The sequence below is a fragment of the Aulonocara stuartgranti genome (genome assembly GCF_965226115.1).
Source record: "Aulonocara stuartgranti genome assembly, chromosome: 23".
NCBI classification, from domain to species: domain Eukaryota; kingdom Metazoa; phylum Chordata; class Actinopteri; order Cichliformes; family Cichlidae; genus Aulonocara; species Aulonocara stuartgranti.
In genome coordinates this window covers 27,673,767-27,700,463 of record NC_138958.1, presented here as the reverse complement: position 1 = coordinate 27,700,463, position 26,697 = coordinate 27,673,767, and the positions used below count along the sequence as shown (strand labels likewise).

The following is a 26,697-nucleotide window of genomic DNA, read 5'->3' as shown; positions in this document are numbered from 1 at the left end:
CCATAATACAGGTTATAGTACTGTACAACAAGAGACTCCTTTTAAATTTTAGACTTTATACACACAGACTGTTTATCTTTCAAAACTAAGACATGGAAAATGATTGAAATTAGACAAAAGATGAAACAAAAAACATGCAAAAAAGAAAGACAAGAAAAGTCTATAAATAGATGTGGAAGTAACAAATGTAATACAAGCTAATGTCAAAGCTACCTGGAAGGCTACACAGAAATGTACACTGGCGAAAGTGGGGAGAATGGTCACCAAGATATGAAAGAAATGAGACAGACATAAGAGATAAGAAACAATAAAATAAGATGCATACAGTAACAGGGAGATACAAAATAACTAAAACATCCAAAAATGAGCCAGGTAACAATCTAAATCTGATGGATATTGTCCTCAAAGAAATGAAACTGTGGTCATTTTTCTTCACTAAGGCTTCAAAATGGGATGCAAATAAACTATAAAGTCACACAATTGACCAGAGTGAGGCTTAAAATAACCCAAATTACCTCAAATAGACCCAGAAATGCAACACAAAGATGCAAAGTAATTGTAAACAATCAAAATGAGCACAAAGAGATACAAAAACGAGGTAGAAAAAACCCCAACAAAGAGATGTAAAACAACAAAAATGAGACAAAAAGTACAAAGGTATTCAAAACTGTCTAATTACTCTAACAAAATAACTGCAGCAAGGCAAAAAGACCAGAAGGAGACGTAAAATTATGAAGCAGAAATTACCTTAAATAGACCCAGAAACGCAGCACAGTGACAGAAATTAAATATAGAAGCACAAAAAGATAAAAACGCCTAGAATGTGACACAAACTGACATCAAAGAGACCAAGTAAAGGATAAAAAGATGCAAAATTAATGAAATTAACAAAACTTGTTTAAAAAAAACAAAACAGAAAAAAGTTGGTTGAAAAACTATTTTTTAAAGGAGATTACATTTTTTTTAAAGACCAACAGTTCAAACAAAAACAAAATAAATACATTTTGACACAAAACTTCAAAGGCAAGTGACAAAAACGGTACACAATAAAACCCCAAGCGAGTTTAATGACATACTTTGTAGCCTTTGTAGCTGCATATTTAAACTACAAATAGACCCAAATTGACCACAAAGACAGATACAATGGCTGCAAATTTGCACAATAACTCAAATTAATTGTAAAGAAATGCAAAAATGAATGAATCAGAAACATAATGAATGAAAAGAAGTCAAAACGACTTTAAACAGATCCTGAAAAGCTACAGAAAGATGCAGCATAACCACAATTTAATGCAAACAACTAGAAAAAAAGAAAAAGAAAAAAACCCTTGATGACCACGAAAATATGCAAAATAGCCAAAACAAAAACACAAAATTGCTCAAATGTGAAATCAAATTATATCAGCAACACCCAGAAAAGCTCTATAAAGATGCAAAATGATGATAGAGAGATGTAAAGAAACTAAAACTCAGACAAAACAATGACATTAAGAGACAAAATAGCCCAAAGAACTAGTGATGTGTCGGTCGCGAACGAAATGGCTCTTACGGTGTGTTCACACCGAACGCGATGGACGCGAATAGAGCGTCAGGTTTACATGTAAAGTCAATGGAAAGGCGCGATGACGCGCGATTGCGGGTCCCGCGAAAATTCGGAAGCAGATTTGCGTCGCGAAAACGCCAAAACGCGTGAAACGCGCGTCAGTGTAGCGCGTCAGGCGCGTTTGACGCGCGAAACGCGCGTCAGTGTAGCGCGTCAGGCGCGTTTGACGCGCGAATAAAACCACGCGCGTGAGTTTTTGTGTTGCACTTTGTGCATACGCGCGTTTCGCGTCTACCGCTCGAGTTGGAAAAATCTGAACTCCAGCGTCAAATCGCGCCGCGACAACCAATCAGGAGCCTGGTGACGTGGCTGTTACCTAGGTCAAAGGGGCAGATCCAGCCAAAGCCCTTCATTCTTCATTCAGTATGGAGGAAAAGCTGATCAGCGCCGTGGCTAACCACCCCGAGCTATATGATGCCAGCTCCTATTTCTACCGAGACAGGAATAAAAAGGACCTAGCTTGGAGACACATAAGTGAGGAGATCGGGCAACCTGGTAAGTTCATTCCTTCTTCTTTTTAATTTTCAGACTGACCCGATGAAGCCGTGCAAAAGCTAGCAAGCGCGCCTACTGTCCCGCGATTTTCCCACTGTTGTACAAATACCTTTCCGCTAACCAGATAATGCGTTTATTCAGAGGACATCTGCAGGAGAAAGTGGAAGAGCCTCAGGGACACATATAATAAGGAGAAGAGGTCAGAGAAGGAGAAGAGGAGTGGGTCTGCAGCAGGATCGGGGAGGAGATGGAAGTTCTTCGCGGTCATGGGGTTTCTGGACCCCTTCCTCACCCCGCGGGAGACCAGCGGTAATATGGTGCGGACCGTGGAGAACTTCTCCCCCGAGGACCAGGGACAGCCCGAAGAGGCAGCAGGGGAGTGTCAGTCAGAAGGTATGTTTACAATTAATTAATGTAGGCAGTTAATTTATGCGTGTTGTCATACAGGAATATATTTTGTTTATTAATAAACAGTATAAAGTAGTCCCGCTGTTCATCCGTCACTGCCTCGCCTTTTCGCTGATTTTTTTTATTGCACCGTACAGCTTTCAACGATGCGCATTGCATTCTGCAGCCCAAATGACAAATCTCCTCCGTGTCGTGTCTCCTGCGCTTGCCAAACTTATCATGTTTGGTTTTGATAACCATCACTTCAAATAGAAAAAAACAGCACAAAAACACTCATAACTATGACCCTCATTCGGAAATAGACACCTGCACCGGGAGCGAAAAAGGCGCACGAAAGTGGCGCCGCAGACGGAGAAAAAGCGCTGCATAATACTTTTACGTTTTAAAATCGACAAAGGTTTGCACTTTGAGAATCAACTTGTGAGAACTGTGACTACTGTTCATGTGCTGCAATAAATGGGAGACCACTGTATATAATAATAAGTATATAATAATATAATATTCTCTATGACTATTGTCTTCAACCTGTTAACATTTAATATTGTCTTGATAGAGTCAAGTTATCATGCAGCAGAGTCCTCCCCTGTTGCTTCTCCTGACTCCCCAGTCCCTGGTCCCTCCACTCCTGCTGCTGCACCCACAGGTATGAACATCAAGCACTGATAGCTTTTTACTTGCTTGGATTCCCTTGTGATCACCTTTACTAAATATCTACAACCAATCTGTTCATATCCTGTTTTTTTTTCAATTTTGAAAATGACAATCTAGTAGCAGCCTTCTCATTTCTTTGTGGTGTTTTGTTCTGTTTTTTACAGGCCCACAGAGGAGGAGAGCTCGAAGGCGGTCGAGGGAAGGGTCCCAGGATGGTCCATCGGCGGTGGAGCTGGCTATCCTGGAGTCCCTAAAGAGGCCACGCCCGTCTGCAACAGAGTATTTCCTCCTCGGCCTTGTTCCTGCTCTGGAGAGCATGCCGCCTCAGACACGAGAATTCGTGAAATTCCAAATTCATAAATTAGTTTTTGACAACAGCACAGCTGTGCTAAATTTGGAAACATTGGACCCTAATGATCAGTAGTTTTCTGATGAGGCAGCAGCTCTCCAGGGCAGAAACAATGTTCTTATTCTTCTCCTCCTTCTCCCCTGAGGCTCTTCCACTCCAAGCTGGGTCCTTTTTATTCCTGTCTCTTTGTAAATAGTTAAATTTTATATATTTATGTTGAATCTTTTTATTACTGAATTTATATATTTTATCAAATAAACATTTATAATGACAAATGTCTCTGTTCTACTACACAGCAAATATTGGCACCCGACTTGACACAAGTAGAATTTATTTCATATTATACTAATGACAAAATATACTGATACAGTGGGATGCAAAAGTTTGGGCAACCTTGTTAATAGCCATCATTGTCCTGTACAAATCGTTATTTGTCACAATTTAAATTGTCAGTTAAATACATCATATAGGAGACACACACAGTGATATTTGAGAAGTGAAATGCAGTTCACTGGATTTACAGAAAGTGTGCAATAACTTTACACTAAATAAAGCAGGTGCATATATTGGCAACACATAAAAAGAGAAATAACATAAATATGTAGTGTATATCAATGTGTGTGTCTCCTATATGATATATGTAATTGACATTTTTTACTGTAACCGATTCATACAGGAAAATAATGACTATTAATAAGGTTGCTCAAACTTTTGCATCACACTGGTTATAGGAACATAGTGAAGACAAGTTACTTAAGAGAATAAAGAGAGGTTAGGTTATTTTGGAGTAGAGATCCATTTATTAAGAAAATTTTAAAAAGGAGAAAGTTCCCTTGTAGTTGTGGAACATGGATCCTGAGTTGGGGGGTGCCTTCGTCTGGACGTGCTTCCCATCCAGAGCTCCACAACAGAGGGGGAAGTTCCAGCGCTCCTGGAATCCCTCTGCGATGGACCGCCAGTCTTCAGTTGAAGGCACAGCCGTGAAATCGTCCACTAGACAGTCCCAGATGGCCGTCGCTACCTGGGGGATGATCTGGCTCACCATACCTATGACACCACAGCCATGCTATCATTCAACCACTGATAACAGCATAAATCGAATTAAATTAAATCGGGACTTGATGAGACCATCTGAGTATCACTAGAAATATTATAAACAGTACCAGTTTGCTATCGGTAAACACCGAGAGCATTCACTGTTAGCATAGCACATCCATGTTAGCAGTGTATAAACGATACACTGCTAACATGGATGTGCTATGCCATCAGTAAACGCCGACAGCATTCACTGTTAGCATAGCACATCCATGTTAGCAGTGTATAAACGATAGTTTATACACGCCGACAGCATTCACTGTTATAGCACATCCATGTTAGCAGTGTATACACGATACACTGCTAACATGGATGTGCTATGCCATCAGTAAACGCCGACAGCATTCACTGTTAGCATAGCACATCCATGTTAGCAGTGTATAAACGATAGTTTATACACGCCGACAGCATTCACTGTTATAGCACATCCATGTTAGCAGTGTATACACGATACACTGCTAACATGGATGTGCTATGCCATCAGTAAACACCGACAGCATTCACTGTTAGCATAGCACATCCATGTTAGCAGTGTATAAATGGATGGTTTAGCATATATTAGCACAGGTATCAATAAAGGACTACCGTATTGACCACTTTTACTAACCTCAGGCAGACGGACAGGCGCTCTGCAGGTGGGATTGAGCGCCTGTAATTGGTGTCTAGGCGGGCGATTCTGGGACCGACACGGGAAAGCAGGTCCTCAAACTGGCCGGGTGACAGACGATGATATCGCTGGAATCTGCCGTCATCCAGGCGCAGCTCCTGGAGCAAATGGTGAAACTCACCAAACTGCTCACGCGCCTGGAGGACCTGATGGACCCAGGTACGGCGAGGACGTCTTTTACGCTGCTGCTCTGCTCTCCACAGTACATAGAGAAGGGAGACTCTCTCTTCAAGCGCTAGCTCGATAGCTGCCATCTTGCAAAACCAGGTCTGGCACAACTCCCTCCCACATTCCTCCCACATTTCCGGTTCACGCGCGTGACGCGCGTCAAAATATCATATTTTGACGCGCGATGGATTTTTCTTGGACACGCGTTGAGACGCGAATGTACACGCGTCAAATTAGGGGCGTTTGGGGCGTTTTATTCGCGTCCATCGCGTTCGGTGTGAACACACCGTTAGAGCCGGATCTTTGACGTGAATGACGTGAGCCGGCTCCTTATCGCGAGCCATGTTTTTTTTTCTTTCTCTCATCCTCTCTCGCACTTTTTTCCGCTTCTCTCCGCATGCGAGCCTTGTGCTTTGCACTGGAAAGAGGGGGGAGGGGTGGTAGTTACACTCGCAGTAGCCAGTGTTGCCAACTTAGCGACTTTCTCGCGATATTTAGCGAGTTTTCAGACCCCTTAGCAAAAAGACGTGAAAGCGCTACTCTCAACAAGCAGCGGGTGCTGTAACGCAGTCAGTTCTTCTTTTACTCTTATGCTGTTTTGTGGATCACAAGGTTTAAAACTACTTATAAACACACACACACAAAGTAACGCCACCAGAGTACCTATTTCGGGTCACTTTTGCCGGTCCAAGCCCGGGTAAAGGAGCAGGGTTGGAATTGTGACATTAAAAAAAACAATAATTGCTAAAAGAAATTTAATTTGTAGTTCTAAATAAACTCTAAATGCATTTAGGACGTTTTTTACTCACTTTATGTCTGTTCCACGATGTTATTTCTCTCTCCAACAACGTAGGTTACAATTAGATTAGCATGACCAATTATGCAAATTAGGCGATGATGTCATTTAGCGACTTCTAGCGACTTTTAGGACAGCCAATAGCGATTTTCCTTACTGAGGAGTTGGCAACACTGGCAGTAGCACAGGAACAGAGCGGGAGGGAGAGAGAGAGAAACAGAGCCAGGGACAACAACGTCACATTAGAAAGGTATTTCTGTTCAACTATTTTCAGTTGCGGATGATAAAGGATTCAGAAAGTTTATTCATGCAGGCCCATATGACAGAGAATATGCATGTTCTTTTTGTTTTCATATTTTAGTTTATATTCAATTGTGTTGTGTTTTGTGTTGTTTCACTTTAAATTCATTTAAAAGGAAAAAGCTGAAAATTTAAATAGTTAAAAGTTGAACTGTGACTAGGTGGTTTTTGTATTATATGATTTATTTATTACATTTTATGTGGAGTGAATAAATAAAAGTATATTTACGGTGGCCCCTACAGACAAAGCACGTACAAACTCCAAAACACGTAAAAACTCCAAAACAAGTAAAAGCTCCAAAACACGTAAAAACTCCAAAACACATAAAAACTCAGAAGCACATAAAAACTCCAAAACACGTACAAACACAACAGAAGTGCTCCAGGATGCTGGGCGCAGTGTTGAGCTTTTGTTACCTAGTGGCTACACAAGCCAGCAAGTACCAATGACCGGATTTGGTGTGTGGTAGTAACAGGTAAATGAACAGTTTTTTTTAAATTATTTGAATATACATGAGTGCTTGTGTATAAATACACAAACAATACACATATACTTTCAATTGTGTAATTTAAGTGGTCTAGGTAGCTCTGTTTTGAAGTTCAGTTAACGCAAGAAATGTGTTTTGGAGTTTGTACGTGTTTTGTCTCAAGGGGCCATCGTATATATTTATATATAAACATATATAAATAAAACCACTTTTTTTTACATTAGTAATTCCTTTTGTGCATAATTTTATATTATTGTTAATAATAAATTAATTAAAGCAACAAAACAACCTGAAGAGCCGGTTCAGAGCCGAAAGAGCCGGTTCTCTAAAAAGAGCCGGAAATCCCATCACTACAAAGAACACTCAAATACACTCAAAAATGCCCCCCAAGTCTACAAAGAGATACAAAATGACCATAAAGACAAATATAATGGATTCAAACATGCAAAATAATCAGAAAAAGTAACAAAGTAACACAAATGAAATGCAGATGTCCATAAAACAATCAAACTCACACGTTAAATGACCAGAATGTGACCCAAAATGACCAGACAAGGGTAGAAACAGATGTAAAATGTCCAAAAGTAATATAAGAGCAGAAATGTGCCAAAAAAGATGCCTCATTGAGTTTGGATGTCTTGGATGTCCGTGTACCCAGTGACCAGCTGTTTTATAATCCGTCCACGGCTACAAGTGGACTGTAAGTTTGTCAAAGTTCCTGCCACCAGCTGTCATATTGACGAGCTGTCATCCGTCCTGTGGCCGTGCCTGCAGCCGCTGCCCCAAAGCCTTTAAATTTAATCTGACACTCTTTCTGAGCATCCAGCATTTCTTCCGCCTGCAGGTTGTTGTTGGCGGGGCCGCGTGACGCACTCACAGGAGTGCCCTGAAAAAACCCTAGTGGAAGTTTTCGTGGCTTCGACACCTTAAAGGATTCATAGTGCTCCTTTTTAGCTACACTTTCTCTAAAAAATTGATATATAGATGTCCAGATTTGGCATCTGCACTTCTATTCCTCTGATTCCAGCAGGCTTCAACCTTGAGCTGCAGCCAAAAGCCAGACAGGCGCCACACACCAGCATAAACACACACACACACACACACCAACACACACGCAACACACAACACCGCTGGTCTGAGGCCAGCTTCCAGCACTCCTTGTTTGTGCCAGCGCTGTCATCGCCGCTCCAAACACGCTGCTTGATAGCGCCGGAGAGAGACAGAGGGAGCTGCTGCCAATGCGGTATCTGATCTAACTATCGCTTCATGCTATTAAACCACAGTGATCGTCTTATGTAGAAAGCTGGCATGACTCTAGGAAGGGGGAGGCTGGGGGGAGATGCAGGGCGTGTAAGTCATTGGGTTATTTGATTAGGCTCCGCCCCATCACAGATGCTTCATTGATTTAGGCCTGCAGCATCCCCAGAAGGATCAACAGTGATATTTTTTTTATTATTACAGTTAATAATGTGTGACACTTTTATACAAGGCTGTGTTTCGGCTCCGTTTTACAATCTTTGACGGCAAAAAGATGACCTCTGATGACCTTTAATATCAGCTTTTGTGTAATTAATGCAGCATGCTGAAATTCAAGCATGTAGCGTAACATGATATGTTGAGACTTTATACAGAGGAACCATTCAAAAGATAAATAAAACATTCAGATAATGGGGAGAAAATAGAAAATAGAAATTAGTCCAACTGACATTTCTCCCGTGGCTACAATGTTCTGTTGCTGTTCAGGGATATTCTCTTAATGATTCTCCTGCTTTAATATGATAACTGATAGTACAGGTTTATGATTTAAAAAAAATATACATAATTACTGTTTAGTTTGGTTCTGGTTAATAACATTTTCACAACTTGATTCCTTCTATTTTCATCATTTATGTCTGTAGACTGTTAATTAGCAGCTGAAATACGCTCAGACACCTCGTTAGGGACACCTGCTCAACTGCTTGTTAACACAAACATGTAATCAGCCAATCACACAGCAGTAGCTCAGTGCGATTAGGTCAAGACGACCTGCTGAAGTCCAAACTGAGCATAAGAAAGAAGAAGAAAAGTAATATAAGTGACTTTGAATGTGGTGCGATTGTTGGTCTGAGTATTTCTGATCCACTGGGATTTTCCAGAGTTTCCAGAGAATGATCCAAGAAAAAGAAACCACTTGTTACAACCAAGGTACGCAGAAGAGCATCTCAACAGCAGCAGAAGACCACACCGGCTGGGACTCATGCTGACGAAGAACAAGAAACTGAGGCTATAATTCACAGACTCACCAAGACTGGAGAATATTTTGCACCTTAATCTCATAGCTTGCATATATTGAACTTTTTCATTTTTAACTTAATAATGTGTATGTATTAGTATTTATTACAGGTCTAGCTTGTTTGTGGATCTATCTATAGAAGATTGGGGATTGGGGGACATTTTCTTGGCACACTTTAGACCAACATCATTTAAACCCCACAGCCTACCTGAGTATTGTCGTTGGCCATGACCATCCCTTTATGACCACAGAGTACAGTGGTGTCTGGCCAAACGTGCTCAGGACAAAGCACAAAATTTATTTTAAGGTCCTTTATTCCGAACAAATTGAGTTTTAAAAACTCTGAAAACCTTAGGGTGAAAAAAATCTCTATTTCAGTACATCAACAACTGTAGTGTCTTCCTGTTTAAATCAGAATACAAAATTCCCATTAAGTGGAAGAAGCGCACACACACCAGTTATACTTATTAGACAAAAGAAATACACACACAGTACTAACTTATATGTGTTGCTTATAGCCCACTCACAAATGCACAGCTGAAATGGTCCAAACAAATATCCAGGAAAACCAATGGACTCTTCTTTAGTCTGGTTCCGAAGAAACAAAGAACTTCCTGTTTCCTGTCCAGGTTTTTGTAGGGGTTTTTTGGGCCCCTTCAGCCACTCTCTACTACAACTAGAGAAGATGCTTAAACATGTCATTGTCCACTATTGGAAAGGAGAAACATCTCAAAATTTCTCAGGACTGTTTCCAGCAAAGTGTTGAAACAGACCTAAACCCCCTGTGAATGCCAAAGGAGACCCAACCTGGTACAAGCAAGGTGTAGCTAATAAAGTGTCCAGTGAGTCTAGCTAACTAAAATTATAATTATTAATATTACTTTTAAATTAGTCACTAAACAGAATGAAAAGCTGGTAAAGTGGTTAAATAGTCAAAAGTTTTAGCTTAAAAGAATTCGCACGAACAGAGCCGAACATAAGAGGTGTTGACGAAGGGGTCAGAGTCCCCGTGACAGGGTGTGGGGGTACATGAGATGTAAAAACATTGGAAACCACTGTCCTCATTCATTTGGAAAAAAATAGGGACACCAAAAGTTGATGCCGGCGACAGCTTGTTCCCTCTCCTTCCTGTTTCTTCTTTCCCCCATATGACATGTGTAAGATAAGATAAGATAAGATAAGATAACCTTTATTAGTCCCACACGTGGGAAATTTGTTTTGTCACAGCAGGAAGTGGACAGTGCAAAAGTTATGAGGCAAAAATTAGAATACAATAAGAATAAATACAGTACACAACTGTACAGAATAGAATAAAATAAAATACTATATACAGTAGAATAAAATAAAATAAATATACAATAAGATAAAAATAGCTTGCGCTCGTGACACTTTGTGTGTTTAAAAAGAGAAAGTCAAACAAACAGTATCTGCACTGATGCTGAAGGAGATTTAACTGTTAATATTATCATTAGAGTTATTCTCAGGTAATCTGAGACCAACTTGCCTTTTCTCCTGGTTCTTTTTTCCATTTTTAGCTGCTCTCGACTTTCATACTGTTCCTATTTCTTCAGTTGTCTTGCTGCAAAGCTCTTAAAGTTAAATCCTATCACCGTTTGCACATTCCTGTGTACTGGACAGCAGAGATACAGATGTTTTGTTGCTGATGTTGAGCTGCATGTTCAGTTTAAGTGCAGACACACAAACTGTAATCTGGTTTGAACACAGTGTACTCTCATAAAGGGCAGGCGATGCTAATCATATCTGTGTGTGAGCAGTGAGTGATGCCCTATTCACCTTCTCCCAACTCTGTGTATCTGTGGTGGGTTCATGTTGGGGTGAAACACACACACACACACACACACACACACACACACACACACACACACACACACACACACACACACACACAGACTCAGAGAAGTTGAAGCAGAGTGAGGTTGACAGCTTTGAAGCCTCGCTTGTGTACCAACAGCGTCCTGGAGCACCAGTGACCTTGAGACCTTTCTGTAGCATTTTTAGACGCTGTCATCACTGTGGCCAGGGGAAAGACCACATTTCCCATCAGACCTAGAGATTCATTTCTCATCAGTACTGACTTAAAAAGATAGGTCTGAAATATGAACTCAGTGTATACATGCCTTAATGCTGCAGTGTCTTTCAGAGCCAGCAGGGGGCGACGTGTCAAAAACAAGTCTGATTATATAGAAGTCTAAGAGAAAATCACCTTACTTCGTACTTGATCTATGCCCTTAGCACATTTTCATGATATGTTTATGGTCCTAATTGCTAATTTCCCATTTTATTTATTACAACATGATGTTAATTTTGTAAATTAAGATCCCCATGAGAGTTCAAAGGGAGGCTACAGCAGGATATCGCTCCAGTCAACACAGGTTTGGGTCAGATGCCATTTACAGTTGTGGTCAGATTTCTTTGAACTGTTCTTTTTCCAGGGTGAAATATTGTACAGCATACATGTTTAATGACTTTTTAAAAAAACAATATTAATCCATACAGGGTCAAAACCATACATACAGGTTTAAATAAATACATACACACACTCAAATCCCTTTAGGGGTGGCCTCGTCTCACCCTATTCCCAACATCCTCTGTCACACCAACCCTCTGCATGTCCTCCTTCACTACATCCATGAATCATGTCTAAGGTCTTCTTCTTGTCCTTCAGCCTCACACATTTGTCCAACGTCCTCCAGGGTTGGCTCTGCCTTTGTCTTCAGCCAACAGTTTTCACAGGCATTCACAGTCATTATTAACTGACCGGCATAGAAATCTCAATCTTGATCATCTGAACATCTGATTTAGTGAAGATTTTATATTGGATGCCCCTCTTGAAATGACCCTTCCCATTTATCTGTGCTTGGGCCCAAAACTAGGAGTCCACTGGTTTGTGGCCCCACTGTGGCTGGGTTATCGAAAAATCTCATCTAATGAACTCAAACTTCTACAAAACACTCAAAATTGAGTCAAAAACTTGAAATTTTGAGTTATTAAGTTGAAAACCCTATCCTGAAATCTTGACTTATAGCAACAACGCTTCCATAATCAGCTGACGGTTTGTCAGTTTTTGAAATCTTTGCTGATATAGAGTGATACTAACTTGCAATTAAAAAGTTTCTACCAAGCATGCATGATCTTTGGTTTCTCAATTTTCTCGAAACACGGATGGTTTCAAACAACACTTGGTGAAAAGCAGTTAGTGATTGATGCCACAGTTTAAAGTCCTTTAGCTTTGGGCTTTGGTTTTGGTTTTAAAACATGTTTTTTGGTTACAACAAGATGATACAATGGCTGCTGTCCCCATCCAAGCAAGTAAAGGAGGAACCAAAGCCAAACATGACTTATAGCAGCACCCAGAACCAGAAGGTCCCTCATGAATCTGGTTCTGCTGGAGGTTTCTTCCCATTAAAAAGGAGTTTTTCCTTCCCACTGTCACCAATTGCTTGCAGGTGGTGGTGATGGTGGTGTCCATCATAAATAACTCTTTTGATTCTAAAATCTAATACGTGCATATACACTAACTATAAAAAAGTAACCTCATTATATTCATATGAACATCTTCATACAATGCTCTATAACTGCATATGTTGCAGTTACATGCTGCAACCAGAGACCAGGCAGAAATAAAGGTAGTGTCACATACAGACTTTAGTTCACTACATCATCCACCATCCATCACAGTCCGCCCAAAACATTTTCAATGTTTCTTTTTGTAAGTCGCAACAACAACAACAACAACAACAAAAACATTCCTTTACTTCTACTACTTAGTCGCAAACAACCTGCCTCACCTACTAAATAGCACCACCTTGTGGCAGAAGCTGTGCAGTCCACGTCCAAATGCCCTACAGCCTAGAGGCCACTTTTAATTACAAGGAAACTGAGACACCTTAAATCATTAACCGATCATTGACTATTTGCATGTGATCAAATTAATTAGACACTCAATGAATGGTGGGGCCTTTTATATCTAACAATATTTAAAATAACAATTTTAAAACATTCAACACGTATAGAGTTGTTGTCCTCTTACATGCAGCTATGCAACTATATTGCTTATTATAATTATCATTTTATATAATTATCCACATTTAATGTACAGTACAATCATATATATATTTGACACCCAGCCAAATCCATATACTGCTTTATGTTTTAATAAAGCATTATCCTGCAACTTCACTCCATATTTAGCATTAACCTCTGTACATTTATTATACTGGATGAGTAAATGTAGCCGGGAAACAAAGCTCCTCTGTGCAGGAGTTATGCATTATGGCATTATGACGTACCTGCTATGCTTTCTTTAATTACAAAATTATTTGTTCCATAGTAAGCACCTGATAATCTGATCCGACCCTTTAAAGTGGCTCCAATGTTAAGGTTATTGATCGCTTGCTTTAAGAAAATAGAGTGCCCCTGAATAACGTAGATGAAAGCCTGCAAAAGGAGCAACACAAAAAAAAAATCTGAAATAGAAGAAGAAAAAAACCTTGGACGCATGAGCACAATCAGACAGAGCGAGTCAACAAACCTGCTTCCTCTCAGCGGCTGCTGGAAAGCTCGAGGCGCAGAGTGGTTTATTAAAACTGAGCCGAGACCTCCAAGGACATTTACGGAGCAGCTTCGCCGTTTTTTTCTTTTTGCTGAATTGATCAACTGACCTCAAAGTTTCTTTTCCTCTGATTCAGATTCTCCTCAAACCACCTGTCAGTGCCTTAAAAGTAAGAAAAGAGCAAATGAGATTCATTGTTAGTAAATCACACGCTGCTTTAGCATTTCTTCCCTGAGCCGCGCAGGTGGATGGGGACATTTTTTTAAATTAAAACTCCAAACTCTGGAGGTATCAGGTTTGGGGGAATTCTTCAGCAGATGTTTTAATGAAACCCCGATTTAACCTTTCGACCTGGCGTCACCCTCTCCCTCCTGAGCTGGTTCGCACATGTTAAACTCTGTGACAGACTGCCGCTGCGAAAGCTCGTGCCAAAGAGCAGCGGATTGGCTCGCGGTGATGTAATATACCTGATGAATGCATCCGACTCCTCCTCCTCTTCCTTCTCCTCGTCCAGGCAGAGGGCCAAGCAGCATGAGCTCATTCGTCCTTGGGAGAAAAAAAAAAGTTGGAGGGGGACATCTTTCATTCCTAAGTAGCCTTTTGACAAATGAAATGGGACTCAGACCTTTTCTTTTTCTTTTTTTTAAATAACACTTGAGAGAATAAAAGCACCGCACTGTTAAAGCACATTTACGTCTTCATTTTCTTTGGTTTTTTTGGTTTAGTAAGGCTGATTTCTAAAGCAGCAGAAGGAAATATCTGTGTCTCATTGGCAAAATGATGCATAAAAAGATGCCTCCTATATGCACCTGTTCCTCTGTAAATCATCTCAATCAGCACCTCAGATTAGTGCAAAATGCAATATTAAGGCACGTAATCTGCCTGATTTCATTAAAGTCACATTTAAATCAATCTGCCCTGTGAATAAGAGCAACCATCACCTCGTATCAGCCTTTTCAAATGCTGCTGGATGCTCAGTATGAACCCAGCTAATCATTTATCTTATTTAACACTTTAACAGTCTTTTTGTCTGTGTGTGTGTGTGTGTGTGTGTGTGTGTGTGTGTGTGTGTGTGTGTGAGAGAGAAAGAGAGAATTTATAATGAGACTCTACCCAAAACATTTCAGCCAAGAAATTTCCAACACAAATCTAAAGCTATAATTTCTCCTAACACACCACCGCTGATGAATTCTTCCAGTTATCCCATGTGGATCCTGAGCTGTGTGTGAGACCCCTTACTTTGTCAAGCACTGCCCTCTGGTGGCTCAACACTTCAAATGCACCAAATCACAGCAGCACCGCTGACTCTTGTGCATCCAATGTAATAAACAGCATCAACGGAGCACACTGACAGTGCAGGGAAATGCTGGCACCTGGTGGCTAAATTAGATATTACTGGGAGACGAAGCTGAAGGTGCTTCGTATGCAGTGCTGGGAGATCTAGACACGGGTAGATTTCTCACCAGAGTAGATATGGTGTTGTTTAAGTTATTCTACAATAAGGAAGCTGAAGTTTGTGGATTTTAATAATGTGTTATTAAAAACAGTATCTAGCAGGTGGAAGAAGAAGCGTTCAAGATGAAAGAGGAAGACCACAGAGAAGCCTGATGGATGTAGTGAAGGAGGACAAGCAGAGGGTGGCAGAAGATCTGCTAGGACGACCTCTAAAGGGAGACACTGAAAGAAGAAGAAGAGCTTATAAAGTATGAATTACATATGACAGCATGAGGTTATTGATTGTGATAATCAGTATTAATTCATCTTTTCATTATTCAGGTAGACGTCTCATTTCAAGGGCGACTTCTCCAACAGGACAGCACACATCACAAAAAAACCAAAAAAAACCAGGCTGACATATCCAGATCATGTGGAATATAAGAACAAATAATCCGCCCTATAATTAGAGTTACCGGTAATATAGTTTTTACTTTTATTTCATTTTTGCTTTGAATTCAGTTTAGTTTCAGGTAATTTCCAGAGTGACTTCAATCAATATTGTATGGAGGGCGTGTGTCAAAGGACAGAATTAGGACATGTATTATCATAAAAGCAAAGTTTTTGAAAGTCTTTTAGATATTCAGTCTCAATAAACACGTCCATCAGTGTCTAATTAGGAAAGCTGTAAAACAATTTCTACCAAGCAAACACATACTAAAACCAAGGAAATTATTTCTATATTTTATTACAGTTTGGTTTTCCAGGTTCACAAAATTGCTTCATTGAGTAAATTTTTTTTTTAAATCTAGTTTTGGCATTTATTTTAATTAACTAAAATATTTTATTCACATTGTGTTTTAGTTTTTAGTTTAGTTTTAGTTAATTATAAAAACCTTGACTCCAACTTCAAAAGCAAGAGTCTGAGGATTTGTGAAAGTAAGATTCTGGGGGTGTCCAAATTCATGGGCTTCATCCACCTGAGGCCGCATTTGTAGACCGATTACATCACAGCGACACAACGAAGGCTGTCCAAATTCATAGACTCTTCCGAATGCGGCTGACAAATGCTCCCTCCTTTTTCCCCAAATTTGAAGGATGGGTCGGGTGTATCCTTCATGGCCCACCATATCCCAGAATTCATAGCGTGGCCCAGCTAATTCCAGTTTCCAACAATGGCGGGCGCTACTAAGTTTTAATATTACTCTTATTATTCTTTCTGGGACACAAAATAAACTTTTAACATATTTTCAGGCGCGAATGTAGCTGTGTAAACTTCAAATATCTGCTCGATTTATCAAGACATCACATATTTGCATATTTGCAAATTGCTCCGACATTTTCGGCGACGTCTATTACCCACCAGCTCCATAGCTAGCTGGGAGCTTGAGGGTCACTAGAGCCGGCGAGAACGGTGATGTATAAGTCACTTGGATGACCTAAAAATTTTATTCTTTGGCTTTTTTCAGTGTTTTATTTGTTCCTGAGTAAATCGGTTTGGCTGAGATCAAAGTTAGTTTTTACACAGCTGAATAAACGTCAAACAGAAAACTGATTAAACAGAAGTGTGAGATGGTCGAGAATTTACACCAGTGTCCTGTTATATTTTAGATAGAAAGGAGCAGACGGCTGAGATGATTAAAGTCCACTGAGACAGCGGTAATGCAAATCTGAAGGCTAGTCCGTCCAATTTCACAGCCGCTCACTTCTGGTCTACCCGACCTTCTGAGGACCTGGCCCACGTAGACCGTGAAGGACGGGTCCTCAGGAGGATGCAGCCCATGAATTTGGACACCCCTTCTGAGAGAGTGCAGCTGGGACTAAGCCGAACCAATAGGCTGTGCCAGAATGGTATGCTATACTATGAATTTTGATATCAGTCCACTACCAAGTGGCTACAGGTCGAGTATTGCTGATACCAATACTGATACCAACTTTACACAATAATTAGTTCATACAGTAAAACACACCTTTCAGCTTTTCGTGCAGTTTGAAACTGGAATGTAAATGTAACCGTCTCTAAAACACTCTGAGTCGCTTCTGTTTTAAATGTTTTGCATAAATAAAACACACTTCACAGTAAACACAAAAATTATTTTGAGATATTTTCCACAGTTCATGCTTGCGGGGTTTTTTTTCACCTCCAATAAACGAATTTATTCAACACAATTCAGTGGGCTGATTAAATTATTTGGATGTCTATAATCTCCGCCAGGGCTGCCCTTTGTCTCCGGTTCTGTTCATAATTTTTATGGACAGGATTTCTAGGCGCAGCCAAGTGGCGGAGGGCTTTCGCTTTGGTGGCCTCAGAATCTAATCTCTGATTTTTGCGGATGATGTGGTTCTGTTGGCTTCATCGGGTGAGGGCCTCCAGCTCCCACTGGAACGGTTCGCAGCCGAGTGTGAAGCAGCGGGAATGAGGATCAGCACCTCCAAATCTGAGGCCATGGTTCTCAGCCAGAAAAGGGTGGAGTGCCCACTCCGGGTCGGGGATGAGTTCCTGCCCCAAGTGGAGGAGTTCAAGTATCTCGGGGTCTTGTTCGCGAGTGATGGGAGAAGGGAGCCGGAGATCGACAGACGGATTGGGGCTGCAGCTGCAGTAATGGGCCTCTTTGCTTAGGCTGCTGCCCCCGCGACCCGGCCTCGGATAAAGCGGATGAAGATGGATGGATGGATGGATGGATGTCTATAATCTAATATAATCTGTAGGTAATCACTCTGATAAAGCTGTGATCAGTAACACTTTAGCGTCAACTAATACTGAAGATCCGACATCAGTCATGACTGAAACATTACTTTCGCACTATATTATCACTGTATATACTTTTGCTCTTGGAAAGCACTCTCTTAGTGACCTTTGACCTCTGTACTGGAGATCTGGGTCTGACTGAGGGGCTATCTTCCTCCACGGGTGGTGTTTCATGCCTTTATAAAAGTTGGTGGTGCCATAGTGGAAAATTCCCTACCAACATGCACCAGTGTTTGCAATGTTTTGTGCATCCATGATGCTCCTCTGTCTTATGGTGGCCTATGTGTCACTGCTAAACACCGCAGGGAGGCGGGGGCGGAGCAACATACCGAACTTACAGGAGTACCAATAATTATCGGTATTGATATCGATATTTGGATTAATTGCAGGGGCGGGCAGAATGATCCAATTATCGATAGTATCGATACCAACACTGGTATCAGTATCAGATCGATACGAATGCATTGGATCAATACTTTTTTCTATCTTCAATTTCCAGAATGAATCCCCCTGAACTGTGTTACATACATTTTTATTATTGTTTTTTTAAATGAAAAAAATATACCCAAACATGCACTATGAAAAATATCTCAAGTTTTTTCATGTGACATCAGTTCTTTTTAGCCTGTAGCACATTTAAAAAGCAGAAGCTGACCCAAAGTCCTTTAAAGACAGATGCATTTACATTCCAGCTCTCTTTAAAAACAAACAAACCTCACACTATCAATATATAAGAAAAGTTGAAAGTATTTTTTTTTAACTGTTAACTAATTATTGTTAATAGTAAAAACACAACACTGTCATTTTGTGTTCATTAAAATGTGCCCAGAATGCACAATGATTCAGCTCATGAATCATGACACACTTCTCTGACCTACATAAGTTCGCTGTAGAGGTTAAAAGTATCAATATTTACTTACTACTGCATCAGATCAATATCAAAATTTGCAGTATTGCAGAGCACTAATCAATCCACTCACCTCTAATGTGCATACAGATGCAAAGATGGCTACTTACCAGCAACAAAAAGGGAACATTGGTTTGCAGTATTTCTGCAGTGTTTAAAACTGCATAAAGCAAAATGACAGACAGCATTGAGCTTGTTCAGGCTCTGGTCAGCAGCATTTACTGTGTGTCCTCGTCTGGAGACAGAAAAAGAATTTGAGTTTCTGCAGTGTTTAAAACTGATTGATTATCAATAATAATATTTCTGATCAGTAAATAATAATAATAATGGATACTTTATTGATCCCCATGGGGAAATTACTTGTTTTTCTCTGCATTTGACCCATTCACTCAGTGAAGCAGTGGGCAGCCCACTAAGCAGGCGCCCGGGGAGCAGTGTGTAGGGATGGTACCTTGCTCAGGGGTACCTCAGGGTAGCCGTTAAGTGGATTCGAACCGCCGACCTTCCGATCATGGGGCGACCACTTTACCTACTGAGCTATCCCTGCCCAAAAAGCAGCTTGTTACTGTTGGGCCTCCTGGATGTGGCCCGATGAATCTGAGTGGTCATTACATGATTCATTAAAAGGTTGTGCAATTCTGTTTTTCAGTTTTTGGACTTTTTCTCCAGTTTAATTATTCTGGTTTTTGGTGAAATCACATTAAACAACACAGTTTGCATGTGTTTACAGCAACGTCGCGTCTAATACACACTGCTACACAGAAGCCAAAAGGCTTGGAAAGCAATGCTTTAATGTGTATTTTTAAAAGCTGTTGGATTATTAGGTGTGTAAAAGAAAGAAAAGCTATTAAATAAATGTAATGGAGAAGAAAGCAGTGCAATTAAAGAAGTACATAATGTTCTGGGTATCCTTATACTTACAGGGTTAATTTCTCTTTATTTAGCAGATTTTAAAATTTTTTAAATGGTTTGCCGTATTATCATAGATACTTCCAACTGACCATTTTCAGAGGAAGTTGTTTTTGTTTGTGAAAGCCCTTCTAGCTCAGGGGATGAATTAGTGTGGCTACACATAACAAATAATAATAACTTAGCAAAGAAAATTGTATGTTAAATTGTATTTTTAGGCACTTTGTTACTAGCAGCCTGTCACAAAAATGCAAAATTTGCTCCCATAAAATTAAGCCTTATTATTCAGGGCTCATGCACAGTAACACTGATCTCATAAGAAACGAGTTTTCAGGTACGTACAATATTAAATAAGCTATAAAGTCAATTACATATCCAAGACATAAATAGAGAAATAAAATCTAATTATGCCTACACTCATCAGCCACTTCATTATGTACACCTTTCAAGTACTCGGTTGGACCTCCTTTTGCCTTCAGAACTGGTAAAAATTTAGCAAAATGCTGAATAACGTTTGATGTAATTCAACCCAGTGATCCAAATCTCAGTTTCTCTCTGGTCCACATGTGGTTTCATGAATCTCCAAAGACAAGACAAGTGAGTTTGGCAGCTAAATGGCTGTTCTGCTGCTGGTCACAATGTACCAAAGGTGCTCTATTGTACCAGCTGTAAACAGAGCAGCCCCAGTGGCCTAATGGATAAGGCACTGGCCTCCTAAGCCAGGGATTGTGGGTTCGAGTCCCATCTGGGGTGACTTGCAGCGGAAGCATGCTTGTCGATGGATCGAAACCATCCTCTGCTAAGCCTTTTAGTAGTTGTCACTAGAATGGAAATAGTTCATACTGGTCATTGCTAGTACCTCTGAAACCTTTTAGCCTTCAGAGTTGCTTTAATCTTTTGTGGCACAGATTCAACAAAGTGCTGGAAACATTTCAACAACATCACATAGTTTCTGCATATTTGTTGGCAACACATCCATGATGTGAATCTCCTGTTCCACCACATCCCAAAGTTGCTTTACTGGATTGAGATCTGGTGACTGTGGAGGCCGTTGGAGTACAGTGAACTCATTGTCATGTTCAAGAAACCAGTTTGAGATGATGTGAGCTTGGTGACATGGTGTGTTATCCTACTGAAAGCAGCTATCAGAAGATGGTGCACTGTGGTCATAAAGGGATGGCGAGCAACAATACTCGGGTAGGCTGTGATGTTTAAATGACGCTCAGTCCAAATGAAGCAGTCCAAAGTTTGCCAAGAAAATGTCCCTCACAGCATTTCACCACCAGCATCCTGAACTATTGATGCAAACCAGGATGGATCCATGCTTTCAAAGTAAAAGTTTTTCTCTTTGCATAGAAATTTGATTCGATGTTCGAGTTTCAAGCTTCAAGCTTCAGTCGAAGCGTCTCGTGTGGAAATCCTGAGGAAGGTAGTGATAGATGGGGCTTGAAGGAAATAAAAAGATCCCTCTCTCTTCTTTTATAGCAGTATTGTGGTGAACTCTAATGTGTTGTAGCCTCACATTACAATACATTTAACCACACACGGACCTTTAACAGGTAAACCTCAGAGCTACTGATGTGTTCTTACCCCCTTGAACCCTTGTGCCCTCTTTTTTCCCTGTTGCTTTAATTTAGTAATCATTTTAACTGTGTTACATGATTTGTTTTTTGCAAGAAATTTCCTTTTTAGTAAGATTTGTGAAATCCAACTTGAGCCACAATCAAAATGATCAAACCTTCAATTAGTTTTAGGATTTTAACCATTTAAAATCCTAAAAATGTTTAATTATCCGAATTACTAATTTTTTTTTAAACGAAAACAACAACAACAAAAAATAAACAGTAAAAAGAAAGAAACAAGTCTTGGACATGTCAGCAACAAAAACGATTTCATTGTAATAACATTTTTTGATACTCCCTCTCGACACCTTTGTGGCCAAAATTCCTCATTCACTTCCATTGCAGTATAAATACATGCACTGTCTAATGTTAGCATTTAATTTTACGGTAGTGATATTTGACAGTTTGAAATCTCCTCTTGCTTTTTAAAGTAAAGCAGTTTGATCCTAGAACTTTGTCCTCATTCATGATTTCATTATGTTTATAATCTATTGCTATTTCTTTTCTCTCACTAAGAGTTGTCAGACAGCCTCCTGATTTTCCCGGGTTCAGCTGTCACTTCCCTCCCTGAGCCTGGTTCTGTTAGAAGTTTCTTCCTGCTTAAAGGGAGTTTTTCCTTCCATCTGTCACCAAGTGCTTGCTCAAAGGGGTCCTTGCGATTGTTGGGGTCTGCATTGTTGTAGGTTCTTTACCTTACAATACACAGTAAAGTGCCTTGAGGCAACTATTGTTGTGATTTGGCGCTATGTAAGCAAAACTGAATTGAATTTAAAAAGGGAGGATTAACTGGTTACTATATATATGGTTTATGCAAGTAAACTATATAAACTGAAAAAGAAGACTGTGTTCCTCTTTGACAATATTGCTTTAAAGAAAGCCAATTTAAGAACCAGTCAGGACAGACTAAAAGAAGAGCTGTGGTTTTGAGACTGGCTCTATATCAAACTGCAGTTGTTAGGGGGTAAACACAGCCTTCCTAGCTTAAATGTTTTAAGTATTCACATCTGATTTCTGTCGTCCTCTTTGCTATTCTGTGATGCAGTATTTAAAGGGTGGGAAACCTGGACTAAGTGAGATGTCAGATTTGAGCGCCACATTATACGTGTAATAACAGTTTAAGGATATAATCCATCACTGCTGTCCTGCGTCACGTCAGCCCGTCGAGTAAGGAGGAGTTGGGGGGGGAAAGAAGTTGATCCGTCTGCCTGGGTCATCGTTTGTCAACGTATTAGATGACAAATAATTGGTCATTCATCAATAACAATAGATGAAAGCTGAAATGATTTATTGCCTTTATGACAAAAAAATGGGCTGGCTGTGAAGATGGTGATGATGAGGACGTTGATGGAGCTCTCAGGTCAGCCAAGCAGAAAGATGAGAAGGAGGGTTTAAAAAATGAGCAGATGTTGGAGGAAAACTAAGAGGTAAACCTGGAGGAGGAATAAATATTCTACAGCAGCATCACCAGCACCCTTTGAGAAGTTAAAAAGCTAAATTCTCCCTCTTATCTGGTTGAGGCTGCTCTGCCATTGACCAGCTATCAGGTCATGATGGATCGCTCCAGCCTGACGAGCACAGTGCAATCCTCTTATCGATCCCCTCAGATCCCTGCTTGATTACCACCTCAGTGTGATACTGACAGAAGCCCTCTCTGCTCTCTGCTGCTATCAGGACTGCTGTGGACGACGTTTGGGATTAAAGCTGAAAATACTGATGTTTACACTCTCTCCAGTTTGCGATTGTGGCTCCCAGAATGATCAATTCTTGGTCATGCACGTAAACAAAGAGGATTTTAGTTTTCTATCTCATGGTTGCCATGTTTAAGAAAGAGAGAGGACCATAAATGCAGAGCTGTAGGCGGACATTAATTTAAAGTCTTTTACCGAAGGAAAACCAAAATCCATGAAAGAGCACAGGAATACTGTGGAACACAGCAAGCTAAGGAATAGTTAACAAAGGCTAAGAGGAATAAAGAGGATAACATGATAGAAGGCTAAATGGAAATGAGGGCTATAAAAACTAATCAAGAAAATGGGACTGAGGAATTTAAAACTAAACACTAAGGCTACCAAAATAAAACAGGGAACGCCTAAACAGGGGAACATCCCGGTGTTACCCATTGTCAAGTCTCCGTCCGTGAAGTCAGGGAAAAGTGAAATAAGGAATTCAACAAACTCATTTGTAACTGTAACAAAACACACAGCCAATAAAGAAATGACAGAAGTCAAAATGCTGTCGTACACGTACTGTCATTGCTCCAGGCTTTTGTAATCCTGTCCCCCCTCCTCCTCCTGTGTGCTCCTGCCTCTATCATCTTGTTCAGCATTGGTCCTAATGTGTTATTCATCCTGTTTTATTTTGAAGCTTTGAACCTTGTACTTTTGTGGATTCCTGTTTTCACACTTTAAAAGGTCATAAAACACCTGTAAGATTGAGCGTGTGCGGTGTGCGAGGCACAACCTCGATGGAGCCAACTAACAAGAGACAGCTGAGACGGCGCTGCTGATTCAGTGATTCAGTTACTTCTTGGTGCTTGATGATGAAGTGAAGCTCCTGATTATTTGTGGTGTAGGTTGCTTTTATAGTCACTGATTGCTGTAGACAACAGCGTCTGTCACCAGCCAAGAATAAGTGGATTACAGTGGTTGGCAGGCCCGTCCCCACTGAAACCTCTGAAAATTAGAAGATAAACCTTTTATTTTGTCTGTTTTTCAGTGTATAGGTTTCTTTTTTTAAATTCATCTCCAGAAGAAGCTCCAAAGGCTCTGGCTCAGACTGAAGACTTTCAGGTGCTTTTGTTTGAAATATCTTGAAGTCCAAATGCTTCTGCGTTGTCTCATCTTCGTTTCTAAATGTCTAGGAGAGACATTTTTGTGTTCATTTGTCAGAGTATCTAATAATGTTTAGAGGACGGGAGAAAGCGCCTCTGTGCCTGTCACCGTCATGGCAGCTGCTTCATCTGCGCTGAGCACTGAGCCAGCCAATGAGTCGCAGCTATCAAAAATCATAATCTCTGTATTTACGTGGCCGGTAGCCGAGCTGGCAGGTCTTCAGTCACAGAACAAACTGGATCCACGACCTGCCAAAGCGGCGTCCGAATCAATAGATCCAGTTACAGTAAGAGGCCGTTTATCTCATCATCTCGGAAGGAATTACTGCTCGCTCAGTGGCTCTCTCGTTGCATTCTGGGAAAGCTGACAGACGCTGGGAGCTCTGTGGCGGAGGGTTGTTGAACGTGTAGGTAGGGGTCCAATTTTGAGGATAAATGATAGTGGATTTTTGTACAGCCACTGGAATAGGAGTTTGCCTTTCTTCATTTATTTTTAACAGTTTTATTTTTTATTTTCTGCTCAGTTTTATATTCATTACTCTGCTTTTCACTGGATTGTCTCTTTATTTGTTGTCTTTTGTCCAATCCTGCGTTTTCTTTTTTAAATCTCCTCTTAGTTTGTGATTTCAGCCTTTTTTCGTGCCGCTTAACATCATTAAAACTTTCCACATTCCTTGTTTCTTCTGCACTTTATCCCCAAAATTGTATTTCAGTGTAATGTTTTTTAATTGATAGTTAAAAAATGCCTCATTTATGATTCCTTAGGTTGAAGTTCAAACTGAGTAATCAGAATGGAGGAGAAGGGGGATTAAACTGACTTTGAACCCCAGATGGGACTCGAACCCACAATCCCTGGCTTAGGAGGCCAGTGCCTTATCCATTAGGCCACTGGGGCTGCTCTGTTTGTTGCTGGTGGTCCTAGCAGATTCACATCATGAATTTGCAGCTGACAAATCTGTAGAAATTTTGTGATGTTTTCATGTAAACATGGAACAAAATCTCACCTTTTTGAAACTGTGTCATGAAGAATTAAGACGGTTCTGAAGTTTAAAGAAGGCCAGAATGAGCAAGCCATACCCAATGAAGTGCCCAGTCAGTATATTAACAGCTATCCAAGTATATTTGGAGACTAATTTCAGCATTTTTACTCCCCCCCCCCCCAATGTCCTGTTGCCATTAGCGATCGATTTGAGTGGATAAGCCCAGATATTTTATTGTGAAAGTTCAGACTCTAGTAACTTAAATTTCATTCCTTGTTCTGTTTGCTTTTTTGAAGGAAAAGGAGACAACACTGGAGCACACCTAATACGATTCAGTAGGAGCACAGAATGTAAAAGAAGCTTCACTAACTTAAGATATATAAGAGATGACATAAAATGCCTGGAAACAATTTGAAACTGGACTTTTCCTTCATATTAAAGAACACATACAAATACAAACAAAGGAAAAGAGACACATGACACTATACTTCCATACATACTCAGCAACTTAACTGTGAAAGCCTTCCACCTTTCCTCTCTCCTCTCCTCCTTCTTTCTTGCTCCCTCACTCCTTCCCTCCTCTGCCCTCGCCTTTCCTGCCCTGCGGTGTCATCTGGACTTCCTTGCAGATCACGGTCTCCTCTCTTCTGCTTCTCTGACTTCTGTAATTCTGTTCACTCTCCCCTTCCTGAGTAATTGAAGTAATTTCCCACCTTGGCTATGATGAATGTGTCCCACGCTCCCACCGTGCCCTTCTACTTTAGTCGGCCTAATTAAAGAAAACATTCCATGATTGCCTATTTTTCCTCGAGCGTGACAACCTATTATTCTCCCCAGCACCTGATTAGAGAGTTATTATGCTTAGATTTAGATTGATTTAACCAGGCAGCCTAATAAAAGACTACTTGGGTTTTGATTTAAAGTGGGGGAATTGCAGGTTTTGGAGCCAGTCACAGTGTGTAATTGTTATTACTGGTTCATGATATGGTGGGTAGGGGAGTTCTCGAAATTGAATTAGAAAATTAGAAGGTCAGTCTGCATACAACAGGTGACATTTTGGGACATTCTTGCCACGATAGAGCTGTCAGGAGGAGGAACGTTCGTGCACAGATTTGTCCGGAGTGATAAATCACATCCATCACAGCCTGCAGAAACTGACATATTTCTATCAAAGCAAGATTAATCTCTCCATCAGCTGCACAAACGCGGCTCATAATCATCGCTGAGAATTGGATGCAAAATGGGTAAATTGACTGGTGTTTGTGTTGTGTTGCTCTGCCATGGGTTGATACTGTCTGAATAAGAGCCCTGTGGGAGGATACAGACACATAACCCAGCTGCTCGAGTTGCTGCTTTGTTGGGAGGATGATGTGAGTTAAAGATGGACCAAAGGCTTTTGTA

General features: G+C 40.5%; 1 protein-coding gene and 2 long non-coding RNA genes across 5 annotated transcripts in view; 2 read left to right on the top strand and 1 right to left on the bottom strand.

Moving 5' to 3' along the window:
- The first annotated feature begins 1,562 nt into the window (after window positions 1–1,562).
- On the top strand, window positions 1,563–4,188 carry LOC309700711 (uncharacterized protein). Its single transcript, XM_082524462.1, has 4 exons — window positions 1,563–2,098; window positions 2,240–2,491; window positions 3,060–3,149; window positions 3,322–4,188. The coding sequence occupies exons 1-4, from the start codon at window positions 1,969–1,971 to the stop codon at window positions 3,579–3,581; spliced, it is 732 nt and encodes a 243-aa protein (XP_082380588.1). The 5' UTR covers window positions 1,563–1,968; the 3' UTR covers window positions 3,582–4,188.
- A 95-nt stretch (window positions 4,189–4,283) lies between these two features.
- LOC309700712 lies at window positions 4,284–5,540 on the bottom strand. The gene is made up of 2 exons (XR_014274726.1): window positions 5,209–5,540; window positions 4,284–4,553 (listed from the first exon to the last, which is right to left on the bottom strand). It is a non-coding gene; the product is annotated as an uncharacterized lncRNA (long non-coding RNA).
- Window positions 5,541–5,816: 276 nt separating this feature from the next.
- The window catches only part of LOC309700713, a 38,578-nt gene continuing 17,697 nt past the window's right edge, over window positions 5,817–26,697 (top strand). For 2 of the 3 annotated variants that reach the window (XR_014274727.1, XR_014274728.1), the window contains exons 1-2: window positions 5,817–6,482; window positions 15,413–15,568. This is a non-coding gene — a long non-coding RNA (uncharacterized lncRNA). Of the gene's footprint in view, window positions 6,483–15,412; window positions 15,569–15,641; window positions 16,210–26,697 lie in introns of those variants that run through there. The other variant, XR_014274729.1, reaches the window with a different exon arrangement.